The sequence below is a fragment of the Muscardinus avellanarius genome, assembly GCF_963383645.1.
Source record: "Muscardinus avellanarius genome assembly, chromosome: 3".
In the NCBI taxonomy this organism is placed as follows: domain Eukaryota; kingdom Metazoa; phylum Chordata; class Mammalia; order Rodentia; family Gliridae; genus Muscardinus; species Muscardinus avellanarius.
Window position 1 is genome coordinate 98,887,039 of NC_137788.1, and position 16,232 is coordinate 98,903,270.

Consider the following 16,232-nt stretch of genomic DNA (forward strand, 5'->3'; position numbering starts at 1 on the left):
CTTCCTGGGTCCCGTTGGGTGGATTTGACTAAATGGACTGCAAGAGAGGTTTACAACCATGGCTACTCTGGAAGGGGAGGCGGTGCAGAACCTCCAGAGGGTCTTGAACACTCTTGACTCTCTGTTTGAAAGAAGGCGAGGGCATGGTGAATAACCCTTTATTTGGGTTCAGTGTATGGTTTGGCCTACTTTGCCTCATTAGCCTCTGTCCCTCCTTTCCTTCCTTCAGACTGGGGATTGGACCCACAGGCATTCTACCTCTGAGATACACCCCCAAGCTTTTTTTTTTTTTTACTTTTTGAAATAGGATCTCACTAATTTGCTGAAGGTCTTGCTAAGTTACTGAGGCTGGCCTCAAACCTGTGATCCTCCTATCTCTGTCTCTGGGTACTGAGATTACAGGTATGTGTCACTGTGCTGCCCAGCTCCCTGACATTTATTTTTCAAATGATGCTCAGGGAAGATCTCTGGGAAAACTGCATATGTAGACCATGAGCTCCTTAGTAGGTCCCCTGATGAAAGGGACTTTCAGGCAGGCCTCCGGCCAGCCTCAGAGTGTGTGTTGGGGTTGATTTGGGTTTTGCATACAATTCAAGCTCCCTGCTTGGCTGGCATGGTTGAGTAATCCTCTCCTGCTCCCTTGGTCTTGCAGGTCCCTGGATGAGAAAGAGCTGACAGCAGCTGTGTCCTACTCTCTCTGTGTGCTGGGGAGCAGGGCTGCACGGCCCCAGTGGCATCCATGCCGAAGAACAGCAAGGTGACCCAGCGTGAGCACAGCAATGAGCCTGTCACCGAGTCGGTGGCCGACCTGCTGGCCCTCGAGGAGCCCGTGGACTATAAGCAGAGTGTGCTGAACGTAGCCGGTGAGGCAGGCAGCAAGCAGAAGGCGGTGGAGGAGGAGCTGGATGCAGAGGACCGGCCTGCCTGGAATAGCAAGCTGCAGTACATCCTGGCCCAGATCGGCTTCTCAGTGGGCCTCGGCAACATCTGGAGGTTCCCCTACCTGTGCCAGAAAAATGGGGGAGGTAAGCAGCAGCCCTGCTGGTGCCAAGGTGCCCTGCAAATGGGCGGGCCGAGGGGTGAAAAGGAGCCCGCCTTTGCTGAGGCAGAACTGGGGCCCATGCAAGGTAGGAAGCTCAGGCTTCCAGAGTAAGGCTTCCAGGAGTAGCCACAGTGATGGCTAACTGCCATCAAGGGGCGGCAGGCTGGGCTGAGAATGCGAGCTGGTCCCAGACTGCCTGGGTTCAGATCTCAGCCTGGCCAGTTGGCTCCGGAGCCTAGTACAAGTTGCTTAACCTCTCTGTGCTCATCTCTAAAATGGAGACAATAGTGGTTTCTATCTCACAGAATAGCTGGAAAAGTTAAATGAACTTTACACACTGCCTGAGCCATAGTAAAGAGTAGCTGTTGGCTGCTTTTGTCATATGCTTGCTAGGTTCTGAGCACTTTTCTTTTTCTTTTTCTTTTTTTTTTTTTTTTTTGTGGGTCTGGGGATGGAACCCAGGGGCATTTGACCTCCAAGCTATACCCTCTGCCCTATTTTTTATTCTTTATTTTGAAACCGGGTCTCACTGAGTTGCAGATGGCCTCACTAAGTAGCTGAGGCTGTCTGTGAACCGCGATCCTCCTGTCTCAGCCTCCCGAATGCTGGGATGACAAGCATGTGCCTCATGGATTAGACTTGGAATCCTGAAACTGCAGACGTGTGAGCATCTGAGGTTAACCAAAGCGCCAGTCTCACATGGTTGGATCTGCCCAACGACCTTATTTGAGGAAGGAGTTATCAACCTCCTCTTCACTTTAGAGACGGCAAAACTCTGGCACAGTGGTTAGGTAACTTGCTCAGGGTCATGTGTGATCAAGTCAGCTAGTGACAAAGTTTGGGTTCAACCTGGGCAGCCTAGCCCTGAGCCCACGGCTGCACACCACCTGTGCTGGCTCCCCGTGGGGGCCTCATGCTGCACCCTATGAATTCCTCTTAGGAGCTCACCTGGGGTCAAACCACCGCTGCCACCTCCAGTCCCTGGGGTGGGTAGAAGCCCTTAGGCACTTACTCCCCAGCATCTAGAGGCAGCCTACAAGTCTCCAAAGGCAGCCTGCTTTGAAACCATGGGGAGACTTACTGAACATAAAAAAGAAGTTCCCAATAGTCTGGAAACAGCGCTCAGATCTCTGCTCCTGAGAAAGCCAGCCAGCCAGCCGGGAGCTTAGGTCCACCGGATGCTGGTAGTTACTTTATTTACATCCTCTTAGTTTGCCTTTTTGTTGATTTGCTTGTTTGTTTTTTTTCTATAAGAAAGAAGCAAACGTTTATGAAGTGCTTAATGAGGTTAACTCATTTCCTTCTCACAGCAGCCCTTGTGATAGGTTGGAGATGAATGACATGGCATTTTTGTAAGTCAAAATGGTCAAACGTGAGCTGGGCGTGGTGGCGCATGCTTGTAATCCCAGTACCTGGGAGGCTGAAACAGGAGAATCAGGGTTTGTGGCCAGCCTCTGCTACTTAGGCCCTTTGCAACTTAGTGAGACTCTGTTTCAAAATAAAGAATAAAAAATAGGGCTGGGGGTCTAGCTTGGAGAATGCCTCTGGGTTCAATCTTCAGTGCTGAAGAAAGAAAGAGAAAGAAAGAAAGAAAGAAAGAAAGAAAGAAAGAAAGAAAGAAAGAAAGAAAGAAAGAAAGAAAGAGAAAAAAAGAAAGAGGGAGGGAGGAAAAGGAAAGAAAGGAAAGGAAGGAAGGGAGGGAGGAAGGAAGGAAAGACCCAAGTGATCTTTTAAGACTCAGGAATAAACTTGGGCTTTCCAAAAGCAAATCAGGTTACCTACATCACAGGGTTTATCCTGAGCTCCTTAGTAGGTCCTTAGTACATCACAGGGTATATCCTGAGCTCCTTAGTAGGTCCTTAGTACATCACAGGGTATATCCTGAGCTCCTTAGTAGGTCCTTAGTACATCACAGGGTATATCCTGTGATGTAGACTGTTACAGAGACCAGGGAGCCCCAGGGAGCCAAGACCCCACTGGCCAGAGCCACATTCTGTCCTAAACACCACTCCCAGGCAGCTGGGAGCTGGGGATCCTGAACACTGCTGAAACATCAAAGGACACCAGCTGTGTCTCCAGGTTGTATTTTCTAAGATGGAAGAGGGTGCTGTTTCATTTCCAAATGACTCAACAAAGGCTGATATACAAAAGTACCTCTGATTAACTACAGATATCACTCACATAAACCGCACACAGCCCCTCGAGCACTCTGTTCAGCCAGGCCTCAATGTGGTAAGAAACATGCAAGCTGGGCCTGGTGGCGCACACCTTTAAAGGGGTTCTTTTCTTTGTCTTTTTGGAACTGGGGATCAAACCCAGAGCACCACGCATACAAAGCAGGCGCTTTGCCACTGAGCTACATCCTGGCCCCAGCATACACCTTTAATCCCAGTACTTAGGTGATGAGACAGGAAGATCACAGATTCAAAGCCAGCCTCAGAAACCTAGTGAGATACTCAGCAATCCATCAAGACCCTGTTTCAAAATAAAAAATAAAATAGGGCTGGGAGTGGTGGCGCAAGCCTGTAATCCCAGTACTTGGGAGGCTGAGACAGGAGGATCAAAGGTTCAAAGCCAACCTCAGCAACTTAGTGAGGCTCTCAGCAACTTAGCGAGATCCTGTTTGCAAATAAAAATACAATAAAATAGGGCTGGGGGTGTTGCCTGGAGGAAGAAGGCCACTGGGTTCCATTGCCAGTACATAAATAAATAAATAAATAAATAAATAAATAAATAAATAAATAAATAGGGCTGGGAGTGTGGCTTGAAGGTAGAATGAGAGACCAGCAGCCAAGTCGGGGCCCTGTGGCCTGGCGGAGGGGACAGGGCCTGTGCTGTGGGAGGCTGGTGTCTGGTCTTTACCACAGGATCCATCTTTAACAGTGCCTAGTGGAGGCTTTCCCCCATTCTTGGGGCGGGGGAGAAGAGATAAGCAACCACAGAAGATGCCAACCCACTTGGCTGACACCCTGACACCCTTCTCCCTGCATATCTTGTCCTGTCCAAGGACCCTGGGACAAAATACAAAGCTAATTAGTCTATCTCCTTTGCCTTCTGGCAGCAGATCCGTTCTCTCTGCTTCTATTTCCTTCCACCCAAGACCGAGAGGCTGAGCTAGACAGACCTGGAGTCTATGCCAAGTGCCTCCTGGCCCTTCCTTCTTCAAGCACTGTGTTGGGGCTGTTTGTGACGTGTTAAATGCATGTGTGTGTGTGTGTGTGTGTGTGTGTGTGTGTGTGTTTGCAATGCATCAGATGCTGTTGTGTAAGACTCAGAGGGTTGCCCCCACCGCAAGCCTTTCCTCATTAGCTCTGTGGACCCCAACCCCCACCTTGGCACGTATGTGCTCAGCGGCTCTGTGGGACCAGCCCGTCATGTGTGTACACACAGGTGCTGACATTGCCCACGTGGGTCTGAGAGTCCTGCCTCCTTGGCAGATTGTGAACTCCCCTGGGGTGCAGCTTTGCCTTCTGTTACTCCAGGGTCCCCCCACCGCCCTGCCTGGCACAGGAGAGACCTGTGGTAGATAGCTGTTGCCAGCTGCCAGGTTTGGTGCCCAACCCCCAGTGTTTGGCAGCAGATTGAGCACGTGTTGGGGAGCATGTGGGATCTTATGTTAGGGGGGAGAGCAGTGTGCCTGGGGGCTTCTGGGGACCCCTCACTTGTGCAGCTTTGGTTTGCAGGTGCTGAGTGACTGTCAGGGCCCTGGTGAGTGGGGCAGGCCTGACACCGTTTGTCAGACAGGCAGGGCCCGGCCGACAGTGTTGCTAACAGGACTGGGTTGTTGGCACGGCTCTCAGCGGGGTGCACTCGTCCATGTCCAGGCGTGGCTTTAATTCTTCTGCTAAATGCCCTGTCACTTGGAATTGAGATTGTGTCTGCAATGAGGACAGCAAGATTCATTTATCATCTGGAATCTTTAGCGGGATTCGTTCTATCCTTTATGATCCTATGCTTTCCTGAAGGGCTAATTTCTCTCCCGTTCCTCGCAATTAGCTGTGGATTAATGGCGATGCCGGTTAGACCCTCTCTCCCTGGAGAGCTGCCAAGCTCTGCTTCCCCACAGCTGCCCATTTTGCCTCATCGACGTCTGGCTCAGATGCAGGCAGGCTGGACTACTGGGGGCAAGTGAGCTGGACCCACACCACCTGGGACTGCTTCCCTGTGGGCAGGAGGGGTGCAGACAGGTGTGTGTCTGCATTAGAGTGGATGTGTGCCTTCCCAAGAGGCAGGCGAGGTATCATCTGTCTCTGCATCTAGTCTGTCTCTAGCCTCGTCTGAGCTCACTGCCTCCTCCTGTGAGCAGGAGGTATGGATGTACATGTTTCTCCCTACTGTTTCAGGCCATAGGAGTCAAGGAGGGTCTGGATCGGCTTGTGGGGGGGAGGTCACAGGCTGGGGTCGGGGGGGGGGTGAAGTGCGGATGATCTGAGATGTGCCCGAGACTGCAGGACGCAGCTGTCACCCCTTCCTTCACCCTGTCCCTGTGCCCTGACCCTTTGACACCACTCCTCTCTGCCTGCAGGTGCCTACCTGGTGCCCTATCTGGTGCTGCTGATCATCATTGGCATCCCCCTCTTCTTCCTGGAGCTGGCTGTAGGCCAGAGGATCCGCCGCGGCAGCATTGGTGTATGGCACTACATATGCCCCCGCCTGGGGGGCATCGGCTTTTCCAGCTGCATTGTGAGTCCACGGCCAGGGCTAGGCCCTGATGGGGAGGCAGAGGGGCTGCTCTGGGGAACTGGGGAGGAGGTCACCAGGTTTACAAGCCAAAGCCTGAGCCAAGACGGGGGCAGAAATGGGGACCCCAGGTACAAGACCTCCTTCCAGCTGGTGTCCCATGGCTACAGTTGCCGTATTTCCTAAACCAAAAATTGACCACACTGTCACATGGTCTGAAACAGCATGTGATATTTGCAGTTAAGGCAAAGGAGGAAAGCCAGGACACGCTCATAGGGGAGGCCCTGGCGCATCTCAGCCAGGTATCCCTCCCTTTTCTTAGGCAAAGAATGTTTTAACTGGGTAAGCAGGTGACAGTGGTGGGGTCAGGGCCTTCTTGCCATTGTGCTGTGCAAATGAGCCAATTTGGAGAACTCAGACAGCAACCTGATGGTCAACCCAGGAGGTGTGAGGCTTTGCAACAGTAAGAGACAGGAGACCCCAGAACCCTGCTCAGGGAGCTCCGGGAGGGCGCTAGTCTCGGCTGTAGGCTGCAGATGAGGCCCTCCCAGAGCCCTAGGCAGCCTGAGTGTCCCTAAGGGCAGAGCCCACAAGTGCCTACACACACTCTGGGATAAAAACTGCATCCCAGCATTTGGGAGGCTGAAACAGGAGGAACGCGGTTCGCGGACAGCCTCAGCTACTTACTTAGTGAGGCCCTTTGGAATTCAGTGAGACCCTATTTCAAAATAAAAAATAAAAAATATAGGGCTGGGAGTATCGCTCGGAGGTAGAATGTCTCTGGGTTCCATTCCCAGTACTGCACAAAACAAAACAAAATAACTTAATCGGCTTCTAAAAGGGGTGAGGATTCTGCCAGGCCTGGTGGTAGAGCCAGCCCAAACCTGCTCCTGGCAGAAACTGGGAGAAGGTCCATGCTGCCCCTGCTCAGATTGATAGAGCCAGCCACAGTGAGTCCTGCTGAGCTAGACACGTGCGCCCACAGCAGTGTGTGAAGGGTCTCCTGGGCTGAAGCGCCCAGGGGAAGGCACCAGGCGACTCTCCCCGTCTCTGCTCCTCATAGCCTGTTGTTTGAGTATTTGCCTCTGTACACAGATGTTCAGGTGAATCCAATGAAGCAAGGGGCCCTGAGTGCACACGCTGACCAGCAGTTTCTTGCTGCATGAGATAGCCAGGCACCTGCAAAGGAGCCCTCAGTGTCCAGAGCGACTGCAGTAAATCCCTGCCCAAAAAACACTGCTTTTAAAGAAACCCTGGGAACCCTCTGTGAGAGTCTGTGTACTCTTATTTTAAATAAAATTCTACCCAGCTGAGTAGAAGTTCCAAGACATGAGAAATGACATCTTTCTAGAGGCAGGCTGCTGATAGTACCAAAGAGAGAGCAGTATCCTGAAAGAAGGAAGATGGGAAACCAGTAATCCACAAAATCTTAAAAAGCACAGCTGTCTGGGGCCATTTCCCATTAGAGCAGAAGGTATGCGAGCCTCTGGAGTCCTGGAGGGCATCTCTAATTAGAATCCTGAGTCATCAGGAAGTGATGCGGACAGGCTTCAGGTATCTTAGAGCAATTTCAAACTGAAAAGGCTCAACATTTTAAGGGTTTGTTGCTTAGCAGAGAAAACTTTAATATCCAAAGAATTCCTTGGTGGATCGTCTGAGTACCCCATGCATGGAGGATTGGAGCCGGCCCTCGACTCATCCATCTCCTCCCTCGCCTTCCTCCTTCCGGCCGTGCCAGCTGGGTTGGTGGGGGTGCGGGTGGGGTGGCACTGCCTGCAGCCTCCGTGACCCCGCCCCGGGCTCTCCTCCTCAGGTCTGTCTCTTTGTCGGGCTCTATTATAATGTGATCATCGGGTGGAGCATCTTCTACTTCTTCAAGTCCTTCCAGTACCCCCTGCCCTGGAGCGAATGTCCTGTGGTCAGGAATGGGACCATGGCAGGCGAGTATGGGACTCGAGGCACGCAGTGGGGGCTCCAGCTAGCCCTGTTCCTGGAAGGAGTCCAGGAGGCTTAGCACAGCTTTGGGATGTCACTGACTTATTAGCGCAGCCACTTAACACCCCTGATCCTTACTCCCCTCCGTAGTGCCAAGGAGCTCTTTATGGCCTCTCTCACAGGGAACTGAATAAGACAATGAGTGCAGGTAAAACTGGGAAAGCGTGACTTTGGTTTAGTTGTTACAAGCTACGTTGTGTTATTCTAATACCATTAACAACAATCTTAGCTGGGTGTGCTGGTGCACACTTGTAATCCCAGCATTTGGGAGGCTGAGACAGGAGGATCACGGTTCACGGACAGCCTCAGCTACCTAGTGAGGCCCTTTGCAACTCAATGAGACCCTGTTTCAAAATAAAGAATTAAAAAAAAAAAACAGGGTTGGGGGAGTAGCTCAGAGATAGAATGCCCCTGGGTTCCATCCTCAGTACCACAAAAAAAAAAAAAAAAGTACAATCTTAGTTTGCATGCCAATCCCACAGAGGGCTGGATGATTATCCCACTTCATCGATGGGAAAATGGAGGGCCAGAAACTGCTTTTTCATGTTCACATCATCCATTTAACCAGTGATCTTGGCTGAGAATACTGGTCTCTGGTTCCCAGTTTGGAACCTTTCCCCAGGAGCTTTAAGCCAATCCAGCAGAGCTCTTCCTACTTTCCATGGAAGACGTGGGCAGGGGTGGCAAGGGTGGGAATTCAGCTAGTGTTCTGGAGCCTTCCAGGCCCCATCAGGAGTCCAGGATCCCTCAAGGTCTGCCAGATCGAAACTAACCCAGGATGAGCACAGCCCCTCCCGCTGCCCCTCTCAGCGCCCCCCCACCCCCACCCCGTGCTCAGAGTGGTGGGGTCCCCGGGCCTGGGACCTGAGACACTGAGTCCCGTGGCCTTGGCTGCCGTTCCAGTGGTAGAGGCAGAGTGTGAGAAGAGCTCAGCCACAACCTACTTCTGGTACCGGGAGGCCTTAGATATCTCCAACTCCATCTCCGAGAGCGGGGGCCTCAACTGGAAGATGACACTGTGCCTCCTCGTGGCCTGGAGCATCGTGGGCATGGCTGTCGTCAAGGGCATCCAGTCCTCAGGGAAGGTGAGTGAGGGGTGGTGGAAAGACACAGAGGGCGGGACACTGCGATTCCAGGTCACCAAAGCCCGGCTCTTTGGCGGGCTCAGGCTCAGAATGATGGCTTCGGAGGGGGAGGGAGGCTTACCGCTGCTGTGTCAATCTCTGTGGACAGCCCACCAGGGCTGGGCTCGCTGGAAATCATTGCCTTGACTCCTGTCTACCTCCCTGCTCAGATAATTCAGGCCAGCTCTGCAAACGTTAAAGAGGAGGAAAACTAGAAGCACTGACCAGAGACATCTGCCTAGAGTCTGGCCCCTCAGGTTCCCCAGCAAAGTCCTAGAGTAGCCTGCTGTGAGGGAGTTTTGGTGAAAGCCAGCAGCTCGCCATGTCTACAGCTCCAGGGCTGTTTGAGCAGGTGGGTGCTCTGAGCGTAGGGGCCTCAGGGGGCTGCTCTGTAGTCTCAGGTGCCCCCAGCCAAGACCTTTCTCCAGCAGGTCAGACCCCTTCTGAAGAAGGCCCTTTCTTATTTGATCCTTACCAGTATTCACAGACTGCCGTGGATGGAAAGGATGTTGGAGATCCTGTAGCCCCATCCACTCTTTACAGATGAGGAAACTGAGCCCACGCTGGGGAAAGTACCTTGCTTAATGTCACACAGTCAGTCAGTCTCAGAGCTGGAATTAGAGCCCTGTCTGTCTGTCTGTCTGCCTGAGCCTTTAGGTTCCTTGCCAGAGCTGTCGATCAAGAAAGCTAAGACCTGAGAGGCGGCATCATCAGCCGCCTACCACTTCCCTCAGGCCAGAACCATAGCGGACACGTGTGCATTTGGTCCTCTCTGACCTTCAGAGTTAGAAGCTACCACCCCCCTTTCGAGATAGAGAAATGGAGACATGCCCAGGTCAAGGACACAGCGGGCGGCTGCAGCTACTGCATGGTGGAGCCAGGAACAGGCGCCCCTCTTAGCCCTTCTCCCACCCTGCCCACACCAGCGCGGGGATTTGTTTCAGAGCAGCAGGTGCCTCATGAGCATGGCCTTTGTGTGCAGCCCCGTCCCAGGCCTGCGGGGCACGGACCTGGGCAAGACCTGACTGTGGTCTCACCTAACCTGTGTTCAGGCTCACAGGGCTAGGCCTTCTTCTGGTCTCTGCTGGGGAGCCATGTTTACACACTCCTATTTGTCTTCTGCCAAAGGAGCTGTAAAGACAGGGAGGCCCTTGAGGGGTCCAGTGGGGACATGAGACATTGAGGAAATGAGGAAGGAAAGCACAGAGTTTCCTTACCCCTTGGTAGTCCTTGGAAGTGGGGGACCACCAGCCTGGCCCGCCAGCCCTTGAAAAACAGACGGGCCCAGGCGCGGTCGCACTGAGGCTCTGCTTTCTGCTGCCTGGCACTGAGGAAACGCATGTGCCCCGACTGTGAACACTGGGGGGACACCGCTGCAGGAGGGGCTGCCTGACTGTGGGTCCCGGTCCTCTCTGCAGGTGATGTATTTCAGCTCCCTCTTTCCCTACGTGGTGCTGGCCTGCTTCCTGGTCCGGGGGCTGCTGCTGCGAGGGGCGGTCGACGGCATCCTACACATGTTCACTCCCAAGGTAAGGGGTGGGGTTCCCACGTGCCAGGGCACGCCGCCAGGCCCTGCGCCAGGTCAGCTGCAGGAGGCCTAATGCACCGCGAGCCCTGCTGTGTGCGATTGTCTTGCCAGGGCCTGGAGGAACACAGGGAGGGGGCCATGACCTGCCCTTAAGATTCCAAGGACAGGGACGTCACAGCACTTTGGTAAAATCAGAAAAAGCTTCAAGGAGATCCCCAAATGAGCCTTAGTGAGCCAGAAGGGTTTCTGTGAGCACCAATAGGACATGATCGTCAAAGAGAGACACAGAGCAAGCGCATGTGGGAAGCATTGCAAGTGTGAGGCAGCGCCGGGGGTGAGGGGGAGGGTTAGACTGGGACGTGGGGTTGGAGCAGGGAACTTCATTCATTCCTTGGGTGGTGGAGGTTCTCGTTTCATGGGACTTGTGACAGCAGGCACCACAAAGATGGCTAAGAGAGGAGAGCTCCCTGCCAGGCACGGGAGGCTGTGACAGGAGGATCACAGGTTCACAGCCAGCCTGGGCAATTTAGCAAAACTTTGATTCAAAATTTAAAAATAAAAAGGGCTAGGGTTTTAGCTCAGAAGTATAATTCCCCTGGGTTTAATCCTCCATACAAAAATAGGAGGGGGGCTCTCTCTAGAGATTCATTTGTCCCCAGATCAGAGAACAAGGTTAATATTTTATTAAAAATAATAGGCCACAAAACCGGGTGTGGTGGTGCACACTTGTAATCCCCGTGCTTGGGAGACTGAGACAGGAGGATCCCGCAGGTTCGAAGCCAGTCTCAGCTACTTAGTGAGGCTCTCAGCAACTTAGTGAGATCCTGTTTCCAAATAAAATATAAAATGGGTCTGGGAGTATAGCCTGGAAGTAGAAAGCCTCTGGGTTCCACCCCCAGTACCACCAAAAAAATAAAATAAAATAGGCCACGTGGGCAGTGATTTTCCATATGGAAGCAGTCCATGCCTCCTCTCCGTGCTCTCAGCAGGCCACAGGAGGCCAGCACCCTCTCTGCTCACATGTCACAGAGGGTGACAGAGATACAGGCATCCCAGAGAAGGCGGTTCAGCTTCCCTGAAGGTGGTCTGCCCCTCCCCAGAGCCTCGCCCTCTACGAACTTCCACACTCACTCTGCACATGAGTCAGTTCACAGAGGAGGAATAAGAATCTACAGTGCAGACTGATGTGCCCTTCAAGTCACCCCCAAGCAATGTACGCCATTGGCCCCCGCTGGCCCAGCCAGGAAGTCCAGCTCCCAAAGTCAGCTGGCAGCAGCAGCTCCAGTCACTGCCTCAGGGTCAGAACTGGCCAGGTCAGTGCTCAAGGGTCCCCTCTGTGCTCAGCAGGGAGAACTCAGATCCAGCAGGGTCTGAAGTCCGTCCTTCCCCTGCTCTGTTGCAACGAGTGGGCTCTGATGCTTGGCGGGCAGCCGCAGCCAGCGCACGCACCGCTCCTTGTCACCACAGCGCACAGACTGGCCCGCGGAGGCCTTGGCCCAGACATCCAAGGTTTCTACATGAGCGCCCACAAAGGCCCGATTAGTGACTGTCCCGAGGCATGACTGTGAACCTCGAGCCTCGTGGCTGGCTGAAGGGATGTTTTAAACATGTGATATCAAAGAAGAAGAAAAATGTTTATCTGGCTCCTTTGGGGTACGTGGGCATGAGCAGAAAGCCAGCTGTTTTTATGAATTGCTTCAGTGTTAAGTGCTCACTTCGGTCTCTGAGTTTTGCTTTACTGAGCGTTATGAGAGAACCGTATGCTCTGGGGATGTTCATGAGTGGGGAGTCACAAAGGTCTCCAGACGGGACCCTGATGTTAGGAGGTCCTGCGGAGTGACTCAGAGCCAGCAGGGCACAGTCATCGGGATCAGCCACGGGGCTCACACTCAGTGACCCTCCCTGCTAGATTCACTCTTTAATTATGAAGTATCTCAGGCATATAAAATATGTCTAAGCTGGGCGTGGTGGCACATGCTTGTAATCCCCGCGCTTGGGAGGCTGAGACAGGAGGATCTCACAGGTTCGAAGCCAGCCTTAGCTACTTAGTGAGGCTCTCAGCAACCTAGTGAGACCCTGTTTCCAAATAAAATATAAAATAGGTCTGGGAGTATAGTCTGGAGGTAGAAAGCCCCTGGGTTCCACCCCCAGTACCACCACCACCAAAAAAAAAAAAAAAAAAATATATATATATATATATATGTCTAATAAAATAATAAACATTATGAAGAAATTAAATAGTACAGAAGCCATTAAGTACCTGCATAAGCTCCACCCCACTCCTTTCCCTTCTCTTATTGCTGCTATCACAAAAATACCTTAAACCAGGTCATTTACGAGAAATAGATTTTTTTTGTGTGTATGGTACTGGAGATTAAACCAAGGACCATTCTACCTCCGAGCTATATCTTCAGCCTTATTTTTTATTCTTTATTTTGAAACAGGATCTCACGAAGTTGAGGAGGGCCTCACTAAGTAGCTGAGGCTAACCACAAACCTGTGACCCTCCTGTATCAGCCTCCCAAGTACTAGCAGTGCAAGTGTGTGCCACCACGCCAGACTAGAAATGTATTGCTCACAGTTCTGGAGGCTAGGAAGGTCAAGATCAAGGCTTCCACAGATTCAGGATCTGGTGACGGCTTACTCTGTGCTTCAAAGATGGCATTGTTAGTCAGATATGATAGCACACACCTGTAATACCAGTACCTCAGAGGCGGAGACACAAGGATTGCAGGTTGGAGGCCAGCCTCCACAATTCAGCACAAACCTATTTCAAAATAAAAAGGGCTGAGGGTGTAGATCAGAGGTAAAATGCTTAGAGAATTTTCTACACTTGGTTCAATCCCCAAGTACCCCCCCAAAAGACCATTTTTTCCTTGTTCCTCACATGGCAGAACGCAGAGGAGCTCATGTGAACCTCCTGTGTAAGGGCACTAACTCCATTCATAGAGTTCATGACCCAAACACTTCCCAGAGGCCCCATCTCTTCATTCCATCACACTGGGTATTAAGAGTCCAACATGTGAATTTCAAGAGGATACCAACACTGGACCCATAGGAACCGCTATATAAATTTGGGATTTATCCCTCTGATAACGTTCTTTGAAATTTGTTATTCATATGTTTTATATATGTGTGTGTGTGTGTGTGTATACAGTGTATACTATTTGTGTATACTCTTAAACTTTTCATAATTGCCATGTTATATGTATCCTTCTATGGCTTGCTTTTATTTTTGCTTAATAGTTTTTCTTAGATTTACTTATAGTGATGTATGTAGCACTAATACATCCATTTTCACTGTGACAAAGTATTTCACTGTAGGACTAAACAAAAATATATTTATTCATTCTCTATTATAGGTTCCTAAATAGGGGACACTGCCCCAGGGGACAAGGCACAGTAACAAAACATAGATTCATAAAAGAACACAAATTTGTCACTGCATCTTTCTGTTTACTCAGTTTAAAAAGGTAGATTTTGCCAGGTCTGGTGGCGCACGCTTGTAGTACCAGCATTCGAGAGGCTGAGACAGGAGGATTGCGCAGGTTCAAAGCCAGCCTCAGCTACTTAGTGAGGCCCTTTGCAACTCAGTAAGACCCTGTTTCAAATAAAGAATAAAAAACAGGGTTGGGGATGTTGCTCAGAAGTAGAATGCCCCTGGGTTCCATCCCCAGTACTGCAAAAAAAAATTTTTTTAAAGGTAGGTTTTGGGGGAGGGGGACACTGGGTAATTTTTTTCTGAAAAGGGGGGCAATAAGACAAATAAGATTAAGAACTTCCGCTGATAACCATTGAAGTGATTTCCAGTTTTCACCATTGCTAAAATGGCTGTAATAAACGTTATTACATAGGTCTTCAAGGGCACAGGTTTCCCTAGGGTGTTGATGCCGAAGGATGGAATTGTTGTTTCAAAGGGTATGTGTATCTTCAGCCAAAAAGCTCTCTAAAGTGATTTTATCTATTAACACTCCCGCCAGTTGCATACGAGAGTCTATCTCCACATTTATTATATTTCCATTTTTGCCACTCAGATGGATGAGAAACGGCTGGTGTGCACTTTGAAGAACAAGGGCTGCTTCTTTCTCAAGCCATTTCCTGGATGTTCAGGAAACCATGGGAGCCCATTTTAGAAATTGTTGAAACCAGAGACTTCATGAGCAGAGATGTGTGTGTTACTGGGAATGAAGCCCAGGGGGCATTTATCTCTGAACTGCATCCCCAGCCTTATTTTATTTTTTATCCTGAAACAGGGTCTGACTAAGTTTTAGAGGGTCTTGCTAAATTGTTCAAGCTGGCCTAGAACCTGTGATCCTCCTGTCTCAGTCTCCACAGTACTGGGATTACTGGCATGTGCCAACAGACCCAGCTGAGTTTGAAACATTGTGTGTGTGTGTGTGTGTGTGTGTGTGTGTGTGTGTGTGTGTGTGTGTTGGTGGGTACTAAGGATTGAGCCCAGGGGTATTTTGCCTCTGAACTCCACCCTTGGCCCCATTTTATTTTTTATGTTAAAGCAAGGTCTCACTAAGTTGCAGAGGACCTTGCTAAGTTGCTGAGGCTGGCCGCAAACCTGCAACAGTAACCTGGTGCTGATGGCTGATGAACTTCTTGGATTCCTCAGGCAGATTTTCTCCTGCTGACTTCTATCCAGTTACAAACCCAGGTCAGCATTAGGCCACCAGGCAGTTAATCATGTGACGTTCTCAGCATACAGTGGCGGATTGTGGTAGGTTGTCTACCACCCAAATGCTCAGGGAACACTTATCAATTTCCACCTGGTCAGCTAGGCATGGTGGTGTGTGTCTGTGATCCCAGGACTTGGGAGGCCGAGACAGGAGGATCATAGGTTCAAGATCAGCCTCAGCAACTTAGAAAGCTTCTCCACAACCTGGTGAGACCCTGTTTCAAACAAACAAACAAATCTTAAAAAGGTCTGGAAGTATAACTTAGAGGTAGAATGCTGCTGGGTGCAACTCCCAGCACCACACACACACACACACACACACACACACACACACACAATTAACTGTTCATATTCTTAGGCCCAGCAATTCCACTTCTAAGCATAAGCATACAGCAGCTCCAGATATGCTCACACATGTAGGCAAAATGATTGCTGTGCAGTATTGGCCATTTCAGCATTAATTTTAGTAGCAAAAGATTGAAAACACCACAGATGTCTATCAGTTATTTATTCATTCAACAAAGTTTCACTGAATGCCTGTTACATGCCAGGCACCGGTCTAATTTGTAGTATCCAGCAGCAAACAAAGGGGACAAACTTCCCGGCCCCCATGGAGCTTATCTTCTGGTCGAAAGAAATGAGTGATAAAAAATAAGGTAAAGAGTTGGGCGTGGTGGCGCACGCTTGTAATCCCCGCGCTTGGGAGGCTGAGACAGGAGGATCACACAGGCTCAAAGCCAGCCTTAGCTACTTAGTGAGGCTCTCAGCAACTTAGTGAGACCCTGTTTCAAAATAAAGAATAAAAAATAGGGCAGGAGGTGTAGCTCGGAGGTCGAAGGTCGAATGCCCCTGGGTTCCATCTCCAGACCCGCAAAAAAAAAAAAAAAAAGTGTGTGTGTGTATGTGTGTGTGTATATATATACACACCTGGGAGTATAGCCTGGAGGTAGAAAAGCCCCTGAGTTCCATCCCCAGTACCACAAATAAAATAAAATAAGGTAAAGAATTGTTAGCTGGGCATGGCGGGGCATGCCTGTGATCGGAGGACTTGGGAGGCTGAGACAAGAGGATCACGGGTTCACGGCCAGCCTTGCTATGTTGCTGGGGGCCCCAGCAACTTAGTGGGGCCCCCAGCAACATAGCAAGATCCTATTTCAAAATAAAAAATTTAAAAAGGGC

The 16,232-nt window shown here is 50.7% G+C and overlaps 1 protein-coding gene across 2 annotated transcripts in view; it reads left to right on the forward strand.

Moving 5' to 3' along the window:
* Window positions 1-739: 739 nt before the first annotated feature.
* SLC6A17 (solute carrier family 6 member 17) overlaps window positions 740-16,232 on the forward strand; it is a gene marked incomplete at both ends in the record, with an annotated part of 31,337 nt that continues 15,844 nt past the window's right edge. For both annotated transcript variants that reach the window (XM_080691201.1, XM_080691202.1), the window contains 5 exons: window positions 740-1,025; window positions 5,568-5,725; window positions 7,536-7,662; window positions 8,621-8,802; window positions 10,260-10,370. In XM_080691201.1, coding sequence (XP_080547327.1) covers window positions 740-1,025; window positions 5,568-5,725; window positions 7,536-7,662; window positions 8,621-8,802; window positions 10,260-10,370 — 864 coding nt within the window. The remainder of the gene's footprint in view (window positions 1,026-5,567; window positions 5,726-7,535; window positions 7,663-8,620; window positions 8,803-10,259; window positions 10,371-16,232) is intronic.